This window comes from Giraffa tippelskirchi, chromosome 6 (genome assembly GCF_054371585.1).
Source record: "Giraffa tippelskirchi isolate mGirTip1 chromosome 6, T2T-mGirTip1v1.2.pri, whole genome shotgun sequence".
Classification (NCBI taxonomy): domain Eukaryota; kingdom Metazoa; phylum Chordata; class Mammalia; order Artiodactyla; family Giraffidae; genus Giraffa; species Giraffa tippelskirchi.
This window is the reverse complement of record NC_137280.1, coordinates 67,931,948-67,957,071: the sequence shown is the minus strand read 5'-3', so window position 1 is coordinate 67,957,071 and position 25,124 is coordinate 67,931,948. Positions and strand designations below refer to the sequence as shown.

The window sequence follows — 25,124 nt, the reverse complement described above, 5'->3', positions numbered from 1 at the left end:
TTAGTCACTCACTCATGTCTGACTCTTTTGTGACCTCTTGGACTGTAGCCTGCCAGACTCCTCTGTCCATGGGATTCTCCAGACAAGAACACTGGAGTGGGTTGCCATTTCCTTCTCCAAGGAATCTTCCTAACCCAGGGATCGAACCTGCATCTCCTTGCAGGTGGATTCTTTACCATCTGAGCCACCAGGGAAGCCCTCACATGCTCCTAAATCTCTGTCTCAGGCTTTGCTTCTGGGGTACTACACCAAAAGCAGGGAGCCCAGGCCGAGTTGCCATTGAAGAGCTCAGAGTTTTCCTAATAAGTCTTAACAGAACCTGCTACCCAACCTGGGCAAGCCCAGAATGCCCCTGCAAAGCTCCTGGATTCCTCCAGTTCAGGTACACACACAGATATGTCTGCATCTCATAGCACAATGAATAGAAGCTGAAGAGTCAGACAGCAGCTCGGTGCAAATTTCAGCTCTGCCACCTTCGAGCCGTAAGACTTTAAGAATGCTGCTCTCTTTTCATGAGAGTTCCTCAGTGGTTAAAATGTGAATACTTCTTGCTGCTCACATGAACCAAGGTACGTGTAAGTACCTGGTGAATAATTAGTGCTCATTAGTGGTAGCATATATTATTCCAAACAGTACAAATAAATACAGAAAGAAAATAAAATACGAATTTAAAGCACTTAGAGTCTCACATCTGAAAACACAATTTCTTCCCATACATGTTTTATTCCCTGTCTGCTCCACTTTTGGCCACAGGCTCAGAGTTCTTTTTTCAGTTCTTTCTTCACCTGACCTATTTTATTGTTTTATTATTATTATTACTATTTGGCCATGCCTCATGGTATATGGGACCCTAGCTCCCCAACCAGGAATCCAACACATGGCCCCAGCATTGGAAGCGCAGAGTCTCAATCACTAGACCACCAGGGAAGTCCCTATTTTCTCTTATATCAGAGGACACGTTAGCAACACCTAAGCTTGTATTCATGCAGCTGAGCTGATTCACGGCTCTGGTGAAAATCAGGACTAAAAATGGATGGATAAGGTGCTTGTCCTATGTTCCCTCAGATTAGAATATATGACAGTTGGATGTTTGCCATGTAATTCCTGCGAAAAGATGGTCCATGCCACCGCTGGACCCCACAACTGCGGCTGAGGGGGTGGAACTTCAGGACAGAATCACAAGTCTGCAGTAGGAGACTGAAGGCAGACAGAGCAACTGCTTGGCCAGCTCTGTACCTCATCTCCCCCCCCAGCAGTCCCCACTGGATGAGCCCTCAGCCTTTCACTGTCCCTGAGCTCCAGAGTGGCTGCAGGGCTGGCCTTCACTTCCAGGGCAGGCAGTGTGTTCAGAAAGTATAAGTGCTTGCCTCGATTTGAGTCCAGCATTTACTAACTGCAGTAACCTAGACCTGTTCCTTCTCTGAACCTGGTGAACAAACACCAATTCATTTTTTCATTCATTCATTCTAAAAAATGTGTTCTCTGGGCCAAGTTCCATGCTTGACTCTCCTGGAAACTCAGAGATGAAGAGTGAGAGGCCCACACAGGGTAGGACTTTAATGCTCTTACTAAAGTTGGGATCGGCCAGACTCTGCTTCCAGAACAAATAAGCCCTGGAGTCTCTGTGCCTTAGCACAAAAATGTGGGCGTCTTCTCATTCACACAGTGTCTGATGTGGGTCGAGTGGCCCTGGTTTGTCTTGGAAATGAGCCTTGAGTCACCAAGGCAAGGGAAGCGGGCCTGCGAGCATCCTCTAGAATGGACTTAATGCAGGAAGTAGCTCCCATCACTCCCACAGGCTGGACCCCAGACCCTCAGCTGCCACTTGCCTGCCGGGGAACTCGGGCATGTGCAGGAGCCTGTGGACGTCGGGGAGCAGCCACTGCCACAGAGCGGCTGGCGACTGTTGCATCAGGTCAGGATTACCTTGACTGGCCTTTGAAATGACTGCAAGGCACAGAGTGGGGCCTCATTTCCCTGCCCAGTGACCACTGTGCCAGCTCTTCATCCCGCACAGCCGAGGCTTCCATACGCACATGGACAGCTGTTTCTCTGGTTCAGCATTTGGAGGCCGGAGAGTATGAAAGAACATAGTCACACTGGAATCACACTCAACAGGGTGAAAGGTTCGTGACTGGGGAAGGACCATCCACTTCATCTTTTCCTTCTCAAACCCCAGTGGAGTGGACACTCACGGAGGGGAAGGGCTGCTGGATTGCCTGCAGCATCTCTGCTAACCTCTGTCTGCTGTGAACTCACACGAGTGCACTGGGCACGTGGTGCTGTGGCAAAGGTCAGACCTATAAGTGAATGAGCATAATAGAGATTTAACATCTGTTTAGAAAATGGTGAAGACGTAGAAGGGAAAAAAAAGCTAGAAATGAAAGCTCGCTCTAGTTGGGGGGAGCAGATATCCAGAAAGCTCTCATAATGGAGATGACACTAGTCTTAGTGCTCCCAGTGCTCTCTGGTTGGTCCCCCGGGGAGGGGCCGGGAGGACAGAGGACCAATGTGAGCAAAGGCCCAGAGGGATGCTGGAAGCAGCCGTGTCAGCGAGATGTGATGGACCCAGAAGGCCAGCTGATTGGCTGAGGACAGTCGCATAGATGAACTCTATCAATATGAATGGCTTCATTCTCCGTGATGACTTAGCAGGAATGTCAAGCCTAATCTCCAGACTGTGTTTGCCCACGACCTTGACTTTCTTCTGCCCAACCTACCAGGGTAACCCTTGGAGTTGGAATAGAATGAGAGACATAGGAAATGGCTCAGGGACTGTCATGGTCAGGGTGTTTGAAAATTCAGTGATGTGTCCATCTTTACCATGTCTCTGTACCACCCTTACCGTTACCACCCTTAACATTTTTCCTTTAAGTCAGCTCTCTCTTGTTTTCAAGGATATCCCAGTCTATCATGCGATCATACCCACGAAATAATGGTTTTATGTCTAATTTATGCTAATATGGTTTAAATCAGTATGTGATTACTTCATATAAACAACACCTATCTGCATTTGAAGTATCTGTGGCACTTTTTGAAACTCTGTGTCCCTTCATTTTAAAAATGAAAAAACTGAGGCTGGGGAGGAGAGGTCATCTGCCCAGAGTCACACAGTTAGTGGCTGGGTCCCCATCCACAGCTCTGTCCCCTCGGCCAGGATAATTCCCCCTCGCTGTCTGTCACTTTCCCAGTGGAAAGGGCTTTATCGATGTTCTGCGCAATCCTGCATAGAATAGGGTCTCCTGAGTCCCAAGCCTTGTCTCCGAGGCAGTGGCCCATCCCTTCTGCCTTCTTGCCTCCCCATGAAGCCTCTTGAGCTGTGATACGGTGACCACAGAGCTCTTCCTCTCCTTCTAGAGCCATCCCCTCATTCTGTTAATGATGAAAACAATGACCACAGTATTGACCCCATCTTCCAGTGATGGGAGGTGAGGATCAGAGAAGGTAAGTAACTTGCCCATGTCCCAGAGCTGGTAAACCTGGACTCCAGCTCCAGTGTGTCTGCCTGAAACCTCCTCCCGGCCTCCACCCAGTGACCCCTTCCCTGTCCACTGCTTGCTGTCCCAGGAGCTCATCACTGCCTGGTACATCGGGTTCCTGACGCTCATCCTTTCTTCATTTCTCGTCTACCTGGTTGAGAAAGATGTGCCGGAGGTGGATGCCCAAGGAGAAGAGATGAAAGAGGAATTTGAGACCTACGCAGATGCCCTGTGGTGGGGCCTGGTGAGTTACCACCTTGAAGGCTGCCCCATGGGGGTCGGCTGGAGGGAAGGAAGGACATGGAGGGCATGATGTGGGTGTGCAGGGTTGGGCAGCTGCGTTCTTCAGCACAGGGGAGAGGAGAGCGCCTCTGTTTAGGAACCTCCCCCTGGGAGACGCCCCCTGCAGGGTGGGCCCTTGGAAGCGGGGCTTTTCCCTAGAAGTCAGGGCTCTGATCAGTCTCGTCCCACGGTCACTCAGGGACCTTACCTGTCATTAGCTAGGCTGTGCTGTGCAGACTTAGTGGCAGATGCAGATGTGTATACCCAGACCCTCAAGCACACCTACAGACACATGGCCCTACCCCCATCGGGCATGTGGTATTAAAGCATTGTTTAAGCACTTTACATTTATAAACACATTATAAGTGCAAATAACTCCTATTATTAGCTCCCTGGTGGTTCAGACAGTAAATAATCCGCCTGCAGTGCAGGAGACATGGGTTCTATCCCTGGGTTGGGAAAATCCCCTGGAGAAGGGAATGGCTACCCACTCCAGTATTCTTGCTTGGAGAAGTCCATGGACAGAGAAGCCTGGTGGGGTACAGTCTTTGGGTCGCAAAGAGTTGGGCACGGCTGAGTAACTAACACTTTCACTTTTTCAAAATGGAGAACCTGAGGCTTGAAGAAGTTGAGTCACTAATTCAAAGATCTCTGAGCCAAGTTAGTGCTTAACCTGGGATTTGAACTCAGGCATTTGGATTCCAGAGGCCACACTCTTAACTACTCCAGTAGTCCGCCTTCCAAGTTCATAAGTACACATGTGCTGATAGCCTACAAGTGTAAATAAATGCACAGAGGAATATTCAACATATGCCTGGATAGACACAGGCCCAGACATTAGACATGCACACCTATACACACAATACATACAAATACGTGCACAAGAGCACATACATTCAGAATCATGGCTATACACAAAATCTCGGATTTGCAAACATACACATGAATATATATGCACATACACACGTTTGCAATTTTTGAAATACTGTTGACTGATTGACTATAGGGAAGAAATCCCTAGCTTAGAAACAGATGTGGTCTCAAGGTTCCTATATAAGATCGCTGGTCTTCGGTACCTTCTCTCCCACAGGAGTCTTAGTCTAAACAGGACAGTGCCCCAGTCTGTACAAAGGCTTATGGGTAAAGCTCAGCTGATACATCACTGACTTCCTCCTCCTGGAAAGCCCCGTGTCTGAACTCTTCTCTTTTCAGATTACACTGGCCACCATTGGCTACGGAGACAAGACGCCCAAAACGTGGGAAGGCCGTCTAATCGCAGCCACCTTTTCCTTAATCGGCGTCTCCTTTTTTGCCCTGCCAGCTGTGAGTGCCCTCACTGTTCTCCCTTGGGTGATGGGCAAGATCTGCCACTGCCTGGCCCCAACTCAGCTGTCCAGCCTCATCTTCCACCTTCTCATATCCTGATTTCCAGCCCCATCAACTCAATAGCTGTCCCCGTGTCATGCTTTCCTATCTCTCTGCCACAGGCTGTGGGGCTCTCTTTGCCAGAAGCAATCCCCCCCAAATACCTACTCCTCTTTCAAGACTCAGTTTCTATTTTTAAAAAAAAATGTATTGAACTATAGTTGACTTACAATGTTGTGAACATCTGCTGTACAGCAAAGTGACACATCTACATATAGGCATTCTTTTTTTAAAAAATTGGGGTATAGTTGCTTTACAATGTTGCATTACTTTCTGCTATACAGCTAAGTGAATCAGCCATATGTTTACATATATCCCTTCCTTCTGGGACCTCCCTCCCATCTCCCTCCCACTGCACCCTTCTAGGTCATCACAGAGTACTGAGCTGAGCTCATATTCTTTTTTAAAATATTCTTTTCTACTCTGGTTTATCACAGGATATTGAATATAGTTCCCTATGCTATACAGTAGGACTTGTTGTTTATCCTCCAGACTCAGTTCAATGCTGCCTTCTTTAGGCTGAGTTCATCACTCCCTCCTCTGGGTGTCACTCTGTAAAGGCATTTCTGAGCCCACCTGGGATTGCAGATTCCAAATCTGCTTCCCCGGGAGACTGTGAACCCCTTGGGGGCTGAGATTATGTATTTCACCTCCATATTCCATGTACATAGCGGGTCCTTTATATTTGTGAGTTCCCTTCTCTGCCCTGTCATCTTCTGGTTTATGTAAAAAATGCATTTCCCTCAAATTCTTGATCCCTAGTAGAGTAAGTTCCCCAAAGCCCAGTGCCCATCGGTGTCGTAACAGCAATAATAATATACAGCATCGTTGAACTTACTGTTTACTAGATTCATGCCACGTGCTTTCCCTACACTGTCTCATTTAATCTTTGTAAAACATTTGGAGTTTGGTGTGCATTTCTCTCCATTTTCCAGATGAGGAAACTGAGGCTTCCTTGGGTTAGTTAAGTTTCCATAGTCACAGGGCTATTGGGTTGTAGAGCCAGGGTCTACAAGGTCTGCTCCTTGCAAGCGTGGCTCTTAATCACAAAGCTTGGAAAGAACCTTTCAGTGTAACAACCCCTCTTCCCCGCCCTTCACCTCCCTTCCTTTTGATACTGAGGCTCTTCGTCCATCGCAGCTGTCCAGTGTTTTTTCCTAAGCTGTTTGACCTTGGGAAGATGACCTTCCTGACTCAGTTTCTCCATCTATAAAAGATGAGGGGCTATGAGAGTGGGACATGGTCTCTAAATTCTCTCTCAACTTGAAAGGGGTGTGCCTGCCCCCCACCCCACCCCCACCTCCGCCATGTAATCCATGTGAGAGTTTGACCTAGAAGATCACAATTCGGAGAAATGCCAGCCAGAGTAAAAGTCTCACGTGACAATTCAAGTGACTGAAATACTTTCTAAATTCCATTAATATTAACTGGGAATCTATTGCGCCTCCTACTCCTTACTAGGCAGTCCCTGTTACGCTATCTCGTTTCTTCCTCACAGAATTGTGAGGTGGATGCTGCTATCTGACTTCCCTGTGGAAGAAACTGAGATGCAGCAGACAAGAGGCTGGCCAGGGTCTCACTGCTGGAAGTGGCAGAGTCCGGAATTGAACCCTGACTTCAAGGCCCCACTTAACCGGGCCTCTGCTCCCTGGAAGACAAAGAAGGGATCTTTTATTCTCCCCTTAGCTCAGTGTCATCACTGGGGCCTGAGAGTCGGGGTGGGGCTCCAGGAGCGTCTTGGGGGAGCTGACCTCAGGGCCTGCCCTCTCCCCTCAGGGCATCCTGGGGTCCGGGCTGGCGCTCAAGGTGCAGGAGCAGCACCGTCAGAAGCACTTTGAGAAAAGGAGGAAGCCCGCTGCTGAGCTCATCCAGGTCTGTCTGCCTGGGGCTGAGCTGGATGGGGCCACACATCTGTGCATGTGTGTGTGTGTCTGTGTGTGTGTGTGTGTGTGTGTCTGTGTGTGTGTTTATGTGTGTGTGTGTCTGTGTGTATTTATGTGTGTGTGTTTATGTGTCTGTGTGTGTGTCTGTGTCTGTGTGTCTGTGTCTGTGTGTATGTGTGTGTGTCTGTATCTGTGCGTGTGTCTGTGTGTGTGTTTATGTGTGTGTGTGTCTGTGTGTGTTTATGTGTGTGTGTGTCTGTATCTGTGTGCCTGTGTATGTGTTTGTGTGTGTGTGTCTGTGTGTGTTTATGTGTGTGTGTGTGTGTCTGTGTGTGTGTCTGCGTGTGTCTGTGTTTGTGTGTGTATGTCTGTGTCTGTGTGTGTTTATGTGTGTGTGTGTCTGTGTATGTCTGTGTGTGTTTATGTGTGTGTGTCTGTGTCTGTGTGTGTGTCTGTGTGTGTTTATGTGTGTCTGTGTGTGTGTGTGTGTGCGCGCGCGCGTGCACGCACATCCGTATGCTTCTACAGGAGTGGGCATGCCATGACCTGGGATGGACCCAGGACCAAGCCTGCTTGCCACAACTCTGGGGGTTGCTATGGTTTATCTCTATGACCAGTCACTGTGTTTCCTGAAAGCGACCATCCCATCACTCTCCCGTCCAAGTTCTAAGCCAGTCAAAAACTAGACACAGGACTCAGACAGGAGCCCACCCATCCGCTGTCTTACCCCGATGGAGTGGGGAACTTGGCTTGGACTTGGGTCCACACTAGGTTTTCTCTCCTTCTACTTCTCACCAGTCTTGAATTGGGAGCTCACAAGGAAGAGTCAGCCTAGAGCACAGGTGCATAGCTAACCAGCTGCAAGGAGATGTGGGCCCTTACATCTGCTCATGACAGAGAGCTCATAAGTCCAGAGATGGAGAGATGCCCACGGGTGCAAAATATCGACCAATTCACCGTTTATCCCACCCAGTAGACAATCATGCAGCAGTGGGTGCTGGTCTCCTGCCAGCTGTTCCTCCCTCTCACTCCGCCCACCCTGGGCTGGGAGTTGGGGACAATAGTGAGAGATTGGTGGGAAGGGCAGTGTTCCCTCTTCTCCTTCATGGTTTTATGGGCTGTCGGGAGCAGAGACAATAGGAAGGTAGAGTGTTCTGGCTCTGCCTGGGACGGACCGTCTGCATGACCTCTCACTCATGAAATTGCATCCAGTTGTAGTGAGTGTCCCTGTGGGGCTGATACAGGATGGTGCACGGTGTTATCTTGCACCTTGTGGTTTCTAAGTCAGTTCTGGTCTCTAAGAGTCTGCCCTGTTATCCTCCCCAACCCCCAAACCATCACAATATACAGAAATTCTAGTGTGTTAGAATCAAAACCTCACCTGCCAGACTGTCGTTTGCACCCAGAAGTGGCACAAAAGACTTTTTGTCTCCCTACCTCCTTGAGAAATCTCAAGGAATCGTGCAGCAAGAGGAATCCCTGCTCCTTTCAGGGCCCTTAGACCCAGATTCCCCTCTCCACGGTAGTTCACTTCTCCACCCTACCCCTTACTATGTCGGTTTTCTCCATCTGAGATGATAAGGTCAAGGAGGTTTTTCTTCCCAGAGGAGGTACCCAGGCTCCTCTGGGTATGACCTCAGTGCACACTGAACACTTAGATGTCTAGGGCTTACTGTTTCAATGCTGTGGGATTCTGTGTGAACCTTCTGCTTGACACCAGCTCATTCCCACCCCTCGTCTCTCCTCCCCACCCAGGCCGCCTGGAGGTACTATGCTACCAACCCCAACAGGATTGATCTCGTGGCGACGTGGAGGTTCTATGAATCAGTCGTCTCTTTTCCGTTCTTCAGGCAAGTGGCCACTCAGCTGAGCGCTCAGGGCCTGACTCACCACCCCCTCCGTGGGTCAGTATGTGTGCCCGTGGCCTTCACGGTTCCTGGAGGATGTCCTGGAGGGTGGTGGTTCTCAGTCTGGGCCTCATGTTAGACTCATTAGAGCTTAAAGTATCCCAATGCCCAGACCATCCCCGGGCTGATTAAATCATAATCCCAGGGGGAGGAGGCAGGTACGGTGGTGCAGCCCAGTGTTTTCTGAAGCTCCCCAGATGACCTCAGAGTGTCTCCCAGGGTTTCCAGCTAGACAGTGTGGAGTGGCTGAAAGAGAAGGTCCAGTCAATGTTGGAGCAGGGTCAGTGGCTGAGGAAGTAAGGAGTGAGTGTAATGGGCTACCTTGGCCATCCTGGAGACCCTACCACCTGGTCGTGCCTTTCACTCCCAGACCGGGAAAGGGCGGGGGAAGAAGCAGCTGGGTGAGTCCTCTGGAGGCCCAGAGATGTTTTGTGTTCTCAGAAGTGAGAAATTAAATGAGAGTCTTCAGGGAAAAAAATTACATTCCATTTCCAATGGCCAGCACCTAAGAAAAGGGAGAGGGAAATGAATATTTATGGGACATCCAATATGTTCCTGGAATACAAGTTGACGTTTGATGTAATACTCACAGGCACCCTGTGAGGTAAGTTAGAGGTTCTCAGACGTTAAGATGGGTTATAATCAGTGGGGGATGTGGACATGCAGATCCTGCACCCTTCAGCAGTTTTGTGCTGTGTGCTCAGTTGCATCAGTCATGTCTGACTCTTTGCGATCCCATGGACTGGAGCCCGCCAGGCTCCTCTGTCCATGGGATTTTCCTGGCAAGAATACTAGAGTGGGTTGCCACTTCCTCCTCCAGGGGGTCTTCCCGACCCAGGGATCGAACCCACATCTCCTGTGTCTCCCACATTGCAAGAAGATTTTTCACTGCTGAGCCACCAAGGAAGCCCTCAACAATTTTAATGGCATTGGAATAGTTGAAGCATCTCAAACAGGCATCCTTGGTGATTTTAACACAGGAGCCCTTGGTGACAGGCTGGGTGGTCGGTGTCAGCATGTTCCTTTTGCAAATGAGCCAACTGGGACTTAGAAACTTCGATCATTTTGGCTGATGTCAGCCACATCTAGGGTCCTCCAAGCCTGTGGTCACTGCTTGGGTTTCTGAAACAGACTGCGCCTTGCCAGGTTTTCGATCCTGAGCTCAGATTTTTAAGTGTGTGAATGGAAGGCTGGACCGTTAGGACCTTTGAGCTGGTAGGAGAAGTAGAGGGACACTCAGTCTCATACCTGGAGTGGGGACCCACCCTCTCTGCAGCATGTTTCTGCCATATGTCTGGGTTCACAGACCATGACATGACCCAGTGCTGGAATAGTGACTCCCTCCCACCTCCCTTTACTCTCATTATGGGACCTGTGACCAGTCTCTAAACTTGGCCTCAATAGTCCCTCCACCTCATCACCAGATTGTGGTAAAGATTTAAGGACACTGAGGACATCGGGGTATACTGACTCATTTCCCCTGCATAAAACCTTCCAGTGGGTAACCATGAGAAAGAGAACAGGATCCAAAACCTGACCATGACCCACAGGGCCCCAAAACCTCAGGGCCGTGCTTCCCTCTCCCAGCTCAGGATCTATGGTGCTGTCCCAAGAGAGTTTAGTGGCACATGGCACCTTCTAATCCAGGCATTCAGTCCATCAGTATTTTTGAGCTCCTTATATATGCTAAGTCACTTCAGTCGTGTCCGACTCTGTATGACCCCATAGATGGCAGCCCACCAGGCTCCGCCATCCCTGGGATTCTCCAGGCAAGAATACTGGAGTGGGTTGCCATTTCCTTCTCCAGTGAATGAAAGGGAAAAGTGAAAGTGAAGTTGCTCAGTTGTGTCTGACTCTTAGTGACCCCATGGACTGTAGCCTACCAGGCTCCTCCATCCATGGGATTTTTCCAGGCAAGAGTACTGGAGTGGGGTGCTAAGGTTGGGCCAGACCATGAAGGTCACACATGACTCATGAAGGACTCTCACCTTGATCCCGAAAGGGAAGAGAAGCCATTGAAGGCAGAGAATGACACAATCAGATATGTGTTTCAGGAAAAAGATGGGAAGGGATGTGGAGGATGGATTGGACAGGCCCAGGATCAGGAGATCAGCTAACAGATGATTGCAGGATTCAAGGGAAGAGGAAATGAGGGCTTACAGGAAGGTAACAGCAGTAAGAAAGGAGAATGGAGGGAGGACCTGAAAGGGGATAAGCAGAGGGAAAGAAATTCAGGGAGTGATGACTTACAGAAAAGCTAAGGAGATGAGATAAAACAAGACTTCCTTAATGGAATGATAGAGTTGGGTTTACTGACTGTATCTTCTTACTTGTAATTAGATTTACTTCCCCGAAGATGGGCTTCCCAGGTGGTGCTAGTGGTAAAGGAGCTGCCTGCCAATGCAGGGGACATAAGAAACACAGATTAGCTCCCCGGGCCGGGAAGGTCCCTTAGAGAAGGGCATGGCAACCCACTCTAGTATTCTTGCTGGGAGAATCCCATGGACAGAAGAGCCTGGCAGGCTACAGTCCACGTGGCCTCAAAGAGTCGGACACAACTGAAGAGACTTAGCATGCACGCACACACCCTGAAGACGCTTTCTATGATTCCTTCTGATTCTAAAATTCTATTCTGTGTATGCGTGTGAGTCGCTCAGTCATGTCCGGCTCTTTGCGACCCCATGGATTGTAGCCCACCAGGCTCCTCTGTCCAGGAAATTCTCCAGGCAAGAATACTGGAGTGGGTTGCCATTCCTTTCTCCAGGGGATCTTCCTGACCCAGGGATCGAATCTTGGTCTCCGGCACTGCAGGCAGATTCCTATTGTAGCTATAATCATTTCGGATTTGGGGTAGTATCAAAATTCCTTGGGAGAATAAGAGTCTTAGAATGGACCAGTGGGTTCTCCTGAAGAGAACAGATTGACCTCGAACTCCAAAACCAGAGCTTGTGCAACCACACTGAACGCTGAATCAAGATGGTTTCTGTTTGCTTTGCATCCCAAGGTCTTGGCAATAGGCCCATTCTTTTGGGTTGATTTATTATAAATAAGGCATTGTCCTAGCTGTCAGAGACTTGGAGGAATACATTGTGCTATAGACAGCTGCTGTGATATGGGCATGGCTTTTAGACTAAGAGGGAACATTTCTTTCTTTTTTTTCAAGGACAAAAGTATAAAGCCACTAGAGAATTCTCTTGGCAACCATTCTGAAACCAGGCAGTCCCTTGAGAAAATAATGGTCCCCATATTCCAACTCCGTAGGTTTCACAGCAAAATAAAAAGTAGCTGGTAGTACACTGGTATGTCCTCGCCTGCTTCCTAAAGGTTTTTTATTTGATTTATTTTAAAAAAGACTTTACTGAAATATACTTCATATACTACAAAAGGATTTCACATACCATAAAAGATACTCATTTAAAGTAACAGTTTGGTGGGTTTTAACATATTCACAAAGCTGGGTATTGATTGCCACTGTCTAATTCCTGGACATTTTCATTATCCCCCAAAAGAAACCCAGTGCCCTTTAGCAGTTTCCCCTGGTTCCCTCTTTTTCCCCAGCCCCTACAACCACTCATTTATTTTCTCACTCTATTCTGCCTACTCTGGATATTTCATATAAAAAATAAAATCTTGGGACTTCCCTGGTGCTCCAGTGGATACTATGCTCCCAATTCAGGGGCCCTGAGTTCCATCCCTGGTCAGGGAATTAGAGCCTACATGCCACAGCCAAATAAATAAATATAATAAGTAAATAAAATGTTATGATTTCTTTTACCTATCATATTTTCAAGTTTCATCTATGTTGTCTTGTGTATCAGAACTTCATTGCTTTTATGGCAGAATAATGTTTCACAATATTGACCCCATTTTATTTATCCATTCATCAGCTGATACACACTTGTGCTATTTCTACTTTTGGGCTGTTATACCCCCATAAACATTCAGGTACCTGTTTGTGGATATGTGTTTTCAGCTCTTTTGGATATATACCTAGGAGTGGAATAGGTAACTCTATATTAACTTTTTGAGAAGCTGTCAGAAAGCTGACAAAGCTGTCAAAAAGCTTTGTTTTCCACGGTGGCTGCATGATTTTGTAATCCTCCAAAAGATCTTGAAGGATGCAGTTATGTAGCCTATTTCTAAAAGTAGTGTCATATCCATTTCCAGCAAGTGTAGTTCTTTGTTACTTTGCAAGAATATGTGTGTATGTATACACACATGTATATATTGATATGTGTATGTATATATATGTATGTTTGGGGCTACCAGTGGTGAGTGATGGTATTGCCTTTTTTGTTTTGTTTTTATGATTACTTAGGATTATATACTCATTACTTTTGAATTTCAAAGAACCTTAGAGGCTTTCAAGTCCAACCCCAATTTTAGAAAAGAAGAAACAGAGGCCTCCAGCTCAGGAACTTGCTCAAGGCCACACACGATGCTGGGCCCAGGAGAGACCAAACCCAGGTCTTCTGATTTGCTGGCCGATGGAGACTGGGGCTTCCCAGGTGGAGCTAAGGGTAAAGAACCCACCTGCCAATGCAGGAGACGTGAGAGACACAAGTTCAATCTCTGGGTCAGGAAGATCCCCTGGAGGAGGGCATGGCAGCCCACTCCAGTATTCTTGCCCGGAGAATCCCATGGACAGAGGACCCTGGAGGGCTATAGTCCATAGGGTCGCAAAGAATCAGACACAACTGAAGCAACTTAGCACGGAGACTGTGTAGATCTAGTATAAGTAGGTGGTTGAGGCTGAGAAGGTACAGGAAGAATCTGGGGAGTGTAGGGGGCAGATAGTAAGTTACACATTCTCATGCACAAGCAGGGAAGTGAGCAGATGTTAAAAATTGGATGTTGTTTACCATCAACAATAACAAAAAAATTCATGCACACTGATCAGTTCCCTGAAAGTGATATCAATAGCAGAACTGTCTATAGCTGCACTGCCCTACATGGTAACCACTTGTCACAGGTGGCTGTCAAGTATCTAATTGCTAGTGCAACTGAAAAACAGAATTTTTAATTTTCTTTCATTTTAATTTCAATGACATCTGTGATTAGTGTCTGTCATTGCAGCTCTGGAATCATTAGATATAGGACAAAAATGGAGATGAGACTAAGGTCCAAGAAACAGAAGTTACCTGACCAAAAAAACTCAGTTAATTTACTGTATAAACAGAACTTGTTCTTTTTATGAGCAGGGTCAAGATTATTGGAGTTCTTAGAAATGGAGAAGGAGGACAATATGCAGTAACCTTTCTCTAGGGCTGAATAACGTTAGATCTGTGTTCATAAGTGCTGTGTGTGCGTGCACATGCTAAGTCACTTCAGTCGTGTCTGACTCTTTGAGACCCCATGGACCGTAGCCCTCCAGGCTCCTCTATCTATGGAATTCTCCAGGCAAGAATACTGGAGTGGGTTGCCATGACCTCCTTCAGGGGATCTGCCCAACCCAGGGATCGAGTCCATGTCTCTTATGTCTCCTTCACTGGCAGACAGGTTCTTTACCACCAGCACCACCTGGGAAGCCCTTTACACGTGCTATCTCATTTAATTCCTGATCTGTCCCCACCACTTAACAGGTCACCTAAACCCAGCACAAGGTGTGGACAGAGTAGGTGCTCAGGAACCATTTTTTGGATGAATAAATCAGCAATCCCCATCCTTTTGGGCACCAGGGACAGGTTTCATGGAAGACAGCTTTTCCCCAGACTGGGTGGTGGGGTGGGGGTGGTTGACAATTTTTCCCCAGATTAGAGGGCAGGGGGAGTGGTGGTTTCAGAATGATTTAAGCACATTACATTTATCACACACTTAATTTTTAATCTAATGCCACCGCTCATGTGACAGGAGGTACCAGTCTGCTGCCCTGAGTTTGGGGACCTCTGGAATAAATGAATGAATGGCCGAGAGGGATCTTGGAGTTCAGAACCAGGCCCGTTAGGTTGCAGGAGGGGTCTAGGGTCTGCCTGGGGAACCCAAACTCATTCACAGGTCCCCCTCTATATGTACCATTTTGCCTTGCTCCTGCATCTTCAGCAAAGGAAGCTTGAGAACAGATTTTTGGGAGAGGAGAAGCAGTTGCATGTAATTTATGCTTTATTTTTTTCTCCTCATAGGAAAGAACAGCTGGATCCAGCAGCCAGGTACGTTTGTGATCATGAATCCTCTTCTTCCCATCACTGTGTTGGGACAGAGGGTCCAGTTGTGTATGGCATGGGGCCCCTGGGCAGTCATGCTGGTCATGAGATAGAGTTTTGGGGCTCACTGCGGTTGCTGGATGACATTTTCCTCTGCCAATTTCGTGTTAATTTGCTCAAGAAGAACTTAACTGTGATCACAGTGGCAACCTCCTTTTGGGTATTTCTCCTCTGGGCAGGACTTTGTGCCTGGAGTCCTGCATGTGTGGTCTCACATGGTCCTCACATCACCAATGAAAAATCGACTATCATGCTTTCATTTATGGATTAAGGAGGTTGGGTCTCAGAGAGGTTGAGTTACTCACCTCCTGAGTCACACAGCTACTGAGTAGTAAGACCAAAATTCGAACTCAGGTCTGAATATTCAGACCATATTATTTCCACTATATCTCGCTTCATTTGCTTCTTGGGCTCACAGATGTTTCCTCAAAAAGTGTGAAAGTGTTAGTCTTTCAGTCGTGTCTGACTCTTTGTGACCCCATGGATTGTAGTCCTCCAGGCTCCTCTGTCCTGGAATTCTCCAGGAATGGAATGGGTAGCCATTCCCTTCTCCAGGGGATCTTCCTGACCCAGGAATCGAACCCGAGTCTCCTCCATTGCAGGCAGATTCTTTACCATCTGAGTCACCAGGGAAGCCCTCAAAAAGTGAATCAAGACTGTAATTAACAATCCCCAGTAAACCACCCTCACCACAGGCTGCTGCAGAGACAGAGGGAGCTCAGCTGTCTTCTTTCTGGTTCCTTCTCAAAAACATGTTACAATATCAGGGAAGCTATGGATCCTGCTCAAAGTTGTAAAGAAAGACCACCTCTTGGAAACAGTTGAACTGTTTGTATACATGTCATCCCTTGGTATCTGCAAGGGATTTATTCCAGGACCCCTCTGGATACCAAAATCCATGGATGCCCATGTCCCTTGTATCAGATGCCACAGTAATTTCATATAACCTTTACATGCAACCCACTCCAGTATTCTTGCCTGGAGAATCCCATGGACAGAGGAGCTTGGCAGGCTACAGTCCATGGGATTGCAAAGAATCAGACACGACTAAGCAACTAACACTTCACATGCATCCTCCTGTGTATTTAAATCATCTCTAGATTAGTTAGTGCAAGCACTCTATCAATAGTTGTAAAAACAATGTAAATGCTATGTAAAGTGTTGCCCAAGTGTGTCAAATTCAACTTTTGCACTTTGAAATTTTCTGGAATTTTTTTCCCAAATGTTCTTGAGCCACACTTGGTTGAATCTGTGAATGCAGAACCTGCAGCAATGGAAAGTCACCTGTATTTATAAAACAGAAATAATTATAAATGTAAATATACATAGTATATTTTTAAAATATGTATTGAAACTGTTATTGTGGCAAACCACTTGTAAGGCCTCTCAGTCCATCTCCTGGACACCAGCTCAACAATGGTCCTTCTAGAGCTGACAGAATTTGGGCAGAAGTGGTGGTAGGACCCCGGACCACCTTGTATAGGAACCACTTGAGTACAGTGACCATTGGGAGTCTGGGTCAAGTGCTCTTGAATGGGGCCCACGATGCCTCATTACACACATAATCCCGCCTGAAAGAAACAACTACAGACAGCGACAGCTCACTCACAGACATAGACATGGCTCGGACTCTCTGCCTCCTTCATGCAGGTTTTCAAATGGAAGGAGTGTTTCTTGCCTGGAACCAGTCTGGACTGTAGTGGATATTTGGGTGTAGAGGAGGGTGCTGTACGACTGACAGAGTCAGGGCACATTTGCTAGAGAACCTGCAGCTGTTTTGTGTCTCAGAGGCAGAGCAGGAAGATACCTCAGTGATCCTCTTCTATACACTTTTTCAAGAGGACAGGCTCACCCCAAGTTCCAAAACTCATGAGCAACCAGGAGTTACACAACCTTAGGACTCTTCAACAGGGCTCCCTGCTCCCTCCCCTCTTGTGACCAACAGGGTTTCAGATCATGCAGGTGAATTATTCATGACAAGTGAATTATACAATTTACCGTTACAGCCTTTCCTATGCAGACACAAATAGAATTCAGCCAGACTGGAACATACGTGCGGAATATTGCTGCGCCCTGGACTAGGCACTTTGGTTTAGTTGGGGCTCAGACAGATGCTTTGCTGGGCATGCTTCTCCCAAGATTGAAAATCTGAAATCATAATACCATTTGTAGAAGGCCCGTCAAGTTCCAGGCCACTCCACTTTCATTGTCATCTAATTCCCAATTAAGACTTCTCATTTTAATGAAAAAAGAGCATAGGCGAGACAGCAACTTTCATTCACAGATTTTTTTCCCCCCTCAGAGAGAAAACAAGGTACCAAAGCCGCAAAGATTTGGCACGTGAATGGTGACAGTTGTTTATATAAGATCTCTTTGCCTTCTCTGCTTTTCTCAGGATAGACCATAGTGCCAGAGGAGCCTTCTAAAGGGGGGCCACTGCCCTTGTGTAGGGCCCCATTCTCCCATGTCTAAAGATGGAAGGAAGAAATAATGAAAAAATAAGAGGCAAAATAAAGGTTTTAAGCCCTTGTGGGTGGGATTAACTTGCTCTATGCAGGTTACAACTCTGTGTTCACTGAGCTCACAGCAAACAGAACAAAACAGATTGACCACTTCTTCAAAAGACTTTTCTCTTGCCTGCAATGACACTGTACTCTTGGTTTATCCATCACTCATCTGTCCATCATCCATCCATCCATCATCTGTCCATCTGTCCATCCACCTATCTATCATTCATAATCCATCATGCATCTATCCATCATCTATCATCCATCAACCATCCATCCACCCATCCATCATCCATCCATCTGTTCACCCATCCGTCTGCTTATTCAATGAATATTTATTAAGACCTCCTGTGTACCAGAAACCCTTTTAGCGAATATAGCTATAAACAAGAAAGACAAGGTCCCCAATTATTTACTTGACAGGGTGCCTCTCTGTTTTCCTGAAAGTGACATGTCCAAAACTCAACTTCTGTTCTTTTGTTTTTTTAATTTTTGTTAGTTTATCAAGGACACACATGCCCAACAAAGATGGCATGAGGAAGCTAGAGAATGTAGTCAAGTTGGTCCCAAACAAAGCTGTTTACTAAGTACTGTTTGGCTTTGGTATTCTTTAACTTCACCTATTGGGTTGTCTATCTTCAAGTTTTCTGTGGTATCACAGCTTCCCTGACACCACGTCCCCATGATCTCATCTTATTTTTGTACCCTTGATGGGAGGGACAGGATTTGCATTTAAAAGTGCCACTCATAGGATTCTGTTTGTTTTTTGCTCACATGAACACTTTTATGAGTTTTAATGTGCAAAAGTAGACCCAGAGCTGAGCTTGAAAGTAGGGACAAAAGAGATATGAATTGAATTGAAAAAGATAAAAATATAGATTGGAGCAGAAAAAGACTCAACCCTGCAGGGAGTATATAAGGAGGAGAAATGGGAAGAGAGAGGAGAATTCAGAATCTGGCCAGATGGTAAAACCACTGAGAATTTTTCCCAACGGAGAGAGTCTAAATGACTTTTTTAAATTTTAAATTTTAGTTTTCTTTAAAAAACATGTACATGGTTCATAAGTCAAAGTATTGTAGAAGTAGGGACTTCCCTGCCAGTCCAGTGTTTAAGGCTCCACGCTTCCAATGGCTTCCCATGTAGCTCAGTTGGTAAAGAATCCTCCTGCAATGCGGGAAACACCAGTTCGATTCCTGGGTCGGGAAGATCCCCTGGAGAAGGGATAGGATACCCCACTCCAGTATTCTTGGGCTTCCCTTGTGGCTCAGCTGGTGAAGAATCCGCCTGCAATGTGGGAGACCTGGGTTCGATCCCTGGGTTGGGAAGATCCCCTGGAGAAAGGAAAGGGTACCCACTCCAATATTCTGGCCTGGAGAATTCCATGGACTGTGTAGTCCATGGGGTCACAAAGAGTCGGACACAACTGAGCGACTTTCACTTTCACTTCCAATGCATGGGACCTGGGTTCCATCCTTAGTCGGGGAACTAATATCCCACATGCCATGCAGCACGACCAAAATAAAATGAAATAAACAGTTTAATAAATAATAATAATATAGAGGCAAACCGTGAAATGTCTTAGTACAAGCTCTGTCCCTCTCCACCCCATTCCACTGTCCCACTCCCTATAAATAATTTCTTTTTCATTTTTGGGTATCTTTCCAGTGTTTCTTCAGCAAGCACAAGCCACAGTTTATTTATATTTTTACATTCCAACTTCCAAAAGTACTTTAATAGTGATACTCAATTTAGGTTATTTGAGCTGTGAGGCAAATCCTCACCATTTACTAAAATCCACTTCATGCCACAGTCTCGTATGAAGTGTGTGTGTGTGTGTGTGTGGTTGTGTGTGTATCAAGGAAAGGGACTGCCAAACTCAGCTTCTGATTTCTTCTCCAAACCTGTCTTGTCCCATTTACTCAACTGAAAAAAAAAATGGCATCCCCATAAAAATAAACAGCGTCCCCACCTACTCGTTCTGTATACAGCCAGAAACTTTCTCTTTCCCTCGTGGCCACATAGAACCCATCAAGGAAGACGAGCATGGTTCTTCTCCAAAATAAATGTCCAAGTTCTGGTCTCCTCTCGCTCCTCACTGCAGTCACCCTGGTACAGACCACCAGCATCTCTTGCCTGGAAAATATCAGTGGCTTCTTCATTGGTCTTTCATTTTTTCCTTAGTCCTCTCCAATCCATTCTCCATGGAGAGGCCACTGTGTTTCCCTTCGGGAAAAAAAAAATGTTTTTTTATTGTGGTAACATACACATAACATAAAATTTACTATCTTAACCATTTTTAAATGTACATTTAAGAAGCATCCAATATATTCACGTTGTTGTGCAGACAGTCTCCTGGACTTCTCAGTCTTATAAAACCGAGACTCTGTGCCTATTAAACACCAGCTCCTCATTTTCCCCTCCCTCCAGCCTCTGACAATCACCATTCTCTTATGCTTTCTGGGTTTGTCTACTTCAGAATCCTCATATGAGTGAAATCATATAGTGTTTGTCCTTCTGTGATGGGCTTACTTCACTTGTGGCATAATGTCCTCAAGGTTCATCCGTGCTGTAGCTGGTGTCAGAGTTTCCTTCCTTTTAAGGCTCCAATGAATGTCTATACTGCATTTTATTGACCCGTTTATCCATCCATGGACATTTGGGTGGTTCCCACCCTCTGGCTGTTGTGAATAATGCTGCTGTGAAGATGTATATGTATATTTTTAATGTAAAGTTGATATACTCTTTCCTTCTTAAAACTCTTTTGGTGTCTCCAGGTAGACTTAAAATAATAGAAATTCCTATTTTCTCTTTCTATTTTAGAATCTTATTTCCTTTTTTCTTTGGCTCCACCCTGTGACTTGCAAGATCTCAGTTCTCTGACCAGGGATCAAACTCACAGCCCTTGCAGTAGAAGGGCAAAGTCCCAACCATTGGACTACTGGAACTGTCCCCTGCAATGGCTGATCTTGATGGCAGGCATCCTCTTTCCATCCTAAGTTCCCTCAGGGCTCACCATCTGGGGTGGCTATAATGTGATGGTTTGATGGCTGCAGATGCTTATCAGTTTGTTAACTGATAGAGCAGGTAGCATTTTTTTCATTAACACTGGTCAGATTTCTAGCAATATATTTATCTGTTTGCCTGTCACGTGACTTCTTGACCTTATTGTAAGCTAACTGGAGGCTGAAAACCATATCTGCTTTGGTCACCACTGTATCCTCAGCAAATTACCAAAAGCCTAGCATTGTCAAGGTGCAGAACACATTTTTGTTGGGTAAATAAGTGACATTAGCTCTGTTTTATAGGTGAAAATAAAAACTGAATCAGAGTTAACACCTACCCAAGTTGAAATATTAACCACAGAGCAGCTATTTGAACTCAGTTCTCTTCCCCCAGAGGCAGCACTCTTTCCGCTCTCCAGGAGTTCCTTTCTCAGCTGAGGTTGGATGCATCTTGTTAATCAGAAGCTCAAGTGTTGTTATTTCTTCCTTCCTTCACTCAACATCATAACGATGCTGGAAGGGCTTACTATGTGCCAGGCACTGTGTTAGATGCTGGATAACTGGACGAAGGGCAATTTCTGAACAAACAGCTTACCCTTTTCATGTCTTAATGGCAGCTCTATTGACTTTTGGGTGGGATAAACCTTTGTTGTGGGGTCTGCCCTGGATGCATTATAGGAAGTTTAGCAACATCCCTGGCATTGACCCACTAGAAGCAAGGAGCACCCCCCCCGCCAAGTTATGTCAATCAAATATGATTCCAGACTTTACCAAGTGTCCCCTGGGGGCAAAGTCACCACTGGTTGAGAACCACTACTATAGTGAGAGAGTCCCTCATAAGGTGAAGATTTTATTATGATGGCCAAGTGCCGTGGTTGAGAAAAGCCTCAAAAAAATGCACAGTGAATGGTTATCTCATTGGCCCAAAAGTGGAAGTGTGCCTGGGGACTGCTGCTTGGACCAAGTTTCAAACAAAATCAGTTATTTGGATAAAAGATAGGATGAAGGTTTTCATAGGCACAGGTCACAGCTTGTGCTGATGCTGGGAAGCATGAAATAGGGGAATGCACAGTTTAACACAACTTAAATTCCGTATAGTCAAAGCTATGGTTTCTCCAGTAGTCATGTGAGTATGTGCTAGTTGGACCATAAACAGTGCTGGGTGCTGAAGAATTGATGCTTTTGAATTGTGCTGCTGGAGAAGACTCTTGAAAGTCCCTTGGACAGAAAGGAAATCAAACCAGTCAATCCTAAAGAAAATCAACCCTGAATACTCACTGGAAGAACTGATGCTGAAGCTGAAGCTCCAATACTTTGGCCACCTGATGCAAAGAGCCTGGATGCTGGGAAAGACCCTGATGCTGAGAAAGATTGACAGCAGGAGCAGAAGAGGATGACAGAGGATGAGATGGTTGGATGGCATCACCAACTCAATGGACATGAGTTTGAGCAAGCTCTAGGAGATGGTGAAGGACAGGGAAACCTGGTGTGCTGCAGTCCATGGGGTTGAAAACAGTCAGACATGACTTAGCGACTTAACAAAGAGTTCCCAGAGCAAGAGCCCAGGGCAAGGACTACATAATCTTGACAGGAAAGGAAAACCTTGATGTTATTTTTCCCGTCTCTAGTCTGTTTTTCCAGTTTTCCCAACTCATGTTTGAAAATTGTTTGTCCATCCTTAACAAATCGGAGACTTTAGTTTTCCAAGGAAATCTGATGGCAGCTTCATAGAGAGCTTTTCTTGCAAGATCTGCAAGTCTTCAATACAAGGCCTGAAATATGCACTAGAAATCCATACAGAGAAGAGCCAAGGTGGGTTTTGAGTTTCAGGGATGAACTTGGCCTTGCATTTGATTATCCTCTAGGGTCTTGGGTTTCAGGCAACACAATTAAGAAGTAAGCTGATCACCCACTTTGCTGGAGGAAGAATTCCATAAACCTCTTAGGTGTGATGGCTCTGAGTAACTCAGAGCTGAGATTTCTGACCTGTGCCCAACGCATCTGTATTCCTAATGCTGTCGGAATTCGTCTCATAAACTGACCTCTGTGACCAATGGGGTATTAAGTGAACATGCCCAAAGCAACTCAAGACTATTAGAGATAGAAGTGAAGCATTTAAATGCCAGACAAGTGAATTCTCAGTCCTCACAGAGACAGAACCAAGCGATCTCTTTCATTATCTAATAGTCAGCACCTACGCTGAGATTTCAAATCAGGACACAGTGATGGCCATTACTTTTGTCTCAGTTTTTCTAGAATTAAGCTCCACATATATTGATACTTATCTCCTGCTGCGGTCAAACTCACTGACGGGGGTGAGTGTTTCAGACAACCATTAAGAAGTACCGTAAAATTGTATATACATATATATATATATCCTGAGAACTCATCTCAGTTCATTTAAAAAAAAAAAACACTTTTTTTTTGTGGCTTAGGAAATATTATCCATCCTTTTCACACATGTCATTAGCCCTCTGCTGTTTCTGTGGAAAGAGGATTATTTACCCAGATAATGATGACAGCCAGCATTTATTGAAAGCATCTCGAGACCACCTCCCAGACAGTCGGCTAAGCACTTTACGTGCGTTCCCTCATTTAACCCTTATGCAACCGTGTGTAATGTGGGCTGGTCCCCATTCTTGTGCACGTGAGGAAGCTGGGACCCAGACAGCATGAGTTCTGTGTCCTAGGTCACCTGTTTTTTCAAGACGATTCCCCCCAGGTCAGTTTTGCCCCAAAGCCCTGAACATCAGGATGTATTGAGCAGGGGTGTGGGGTGGGTTCAGAGATAAGCAAGCAGAATCTTTGCTTTTCCAGGACTGCATAAGCCAGTGGGGCAGGCGGGCATGGGAACATAGAGCCGTGACACTGTATTAAACCCAGAGACAAACACAGCCTGTCTTTGAAGCATATGGGGAGTAGTTTCCAAGAAGGGACACTTGGGCAGTTTTAAAGGGCAGATGGGAGTGAGGTCAGCTGAGAAGGGGAGAAAGGGCATGGCTGAGTGCACCAAGGCGTGCAGGAGGGGACCTGGGGATTAGCAAGGAGTCTGGTGTGGATGGAATGATGGATCTGCTTGGTGTGGCAAAGACAGGTATGCAGGGGCCAGGAAGCACGGGGCCTGAGCAGTGACTGTCCTAACCTCCCTCTTCTTCTTAGTTCATGGCTGGGAAAGCCTTCTGTGTGTCTTCAGCGATTTCCTATCTTGTTCTGTATTTTTAGCCTCTGGATGCTGATTTCTTCTTCATTAGTCATTCACCTAGTGCCGGTCAGGAAAGCCACTCTGAAAAATCTGGACCAGCTCAGGAAAGATTGAGCCATCTGAATTTATCCTGATGGGTGGGTTATTAATGTAACAGTGTTGGGGGGCAAAAGAACAGTCAGAAGGAGTCAGGAGTAACAATGACTCATCCATATATTCATTCATTCTTTCATGAATCAAATATTTCTTAGTGCCTTCTCTGTGCCAAGCTGAAGGCAAGAAGCATCATGGACAGTATCACATGCAGTGGTCCCCAGATCTCTCCTAAGCAAGGTGTGGTCAGGCTTACTTAACCGATGAGGACCAGGTGTTCAGAGAGCATAGGGCACCCGCTCAACAAGAGATGTTCCCACCTCTGCAGTCCCAAGGCCAGGACGGCCTCACTACACCAAACCGCAAAGACAAGACCAGCTGCTGGTGTGAGACACGTGACTGTCATAACCAGACATCAACATTAGAAATACTCAGTTATCTCAGGCTGATGCATCAAAAGCTGATTTGATAACCCACATTCATATTCATTTGTTCACTCACTTCTCCCACAAGTACACGCACACTTGCTGGGTGCCAAGTCCCATGCGGGTAATGGAGAGAAAGTGGCTGAGCTGAGTGTTTCGATGTGTGACACACACACTAGGGCTCTTTCTGGTCTGTGCCACACAAAAGGACATCATTCCTGTGTCCACTCAGGTGAGAGGCAGAAGTTAAGAAACGGAAGGAGAAATGGCTGTTTATAGAGCACTTGTGTGCTGGTCTCTATGCCAGATCTTGACAAACAGCATCCCATAGCAACCAAGTCAAGTGGGACATGCTTATCCCTATTTTAAAGATGAGGTAATTGAGGTTTGAGAAGGTGACAGATTCGCCCAAGGACACTGAGATGGTTTTTGCACCAGGGCAACTTTCTGTTGGATTTATTTGCTTTTTTCTTGTGCCTAGAAGACTTTCAGCCGTATGCTAAAGTTCCCTGACCCTTTCTCAGAATAACAACTTTATATCCACGACTAAAATGCAGTTACAAAAGAAGCTGATTATGTTGAAATGTAATTATCAAAATATTTAAACTTTTGAAATGCAGTCAATACGTGTGCTTCTTTGTGACGAATCTAATGATATGATATAGTGGCAGGTAGAATAATTCCGTCATTTTGAAGCAGTGATGAGCATAGCATTACA

General features: G+C 46.1%; 1 protein-coding gene across 3 annotated transcripts in view; it reads left to right on the top strand.

The window, feature by feature from the left end:
• KCNQ3 (potassium voltage-gated channel subfamily Q member 3) overlaps window positions 1–25,124 on the top strand; it is a 294,819-nt gene that overhangs the window by 258,401 nt on the left and 11,294 nt on the right. For 2 of the 3 annotated variants that reach the window (XM_081501155.1, XM_081501156.1), the window contains 5 exons: window positions 3,568–3,723; window positions 4,974–5,084; window positions 6,963–7,058; window positions 8,825–8,919; window positions 15,096–15,122. In XM_081501155.1, the coding sequence (XP_081357281.1) occupies window positions 3,568–3,723; window positions 4,974–5,084; window positions 6,963–7,058; window positions 8,825–8,919; window positions 15,096–15,122 (485 nt within the window). The remainder of the gene's footprint in view (window positions 1–3,567; window positions 3,724–4,973; window positions 5,085–6,962; window positions 7,059–8,824; window positions 8,920–15,095; window positions 15,123–25,124) is intronic. The other variant, XM_081501158.1, reaches the window with a different exon arrangement.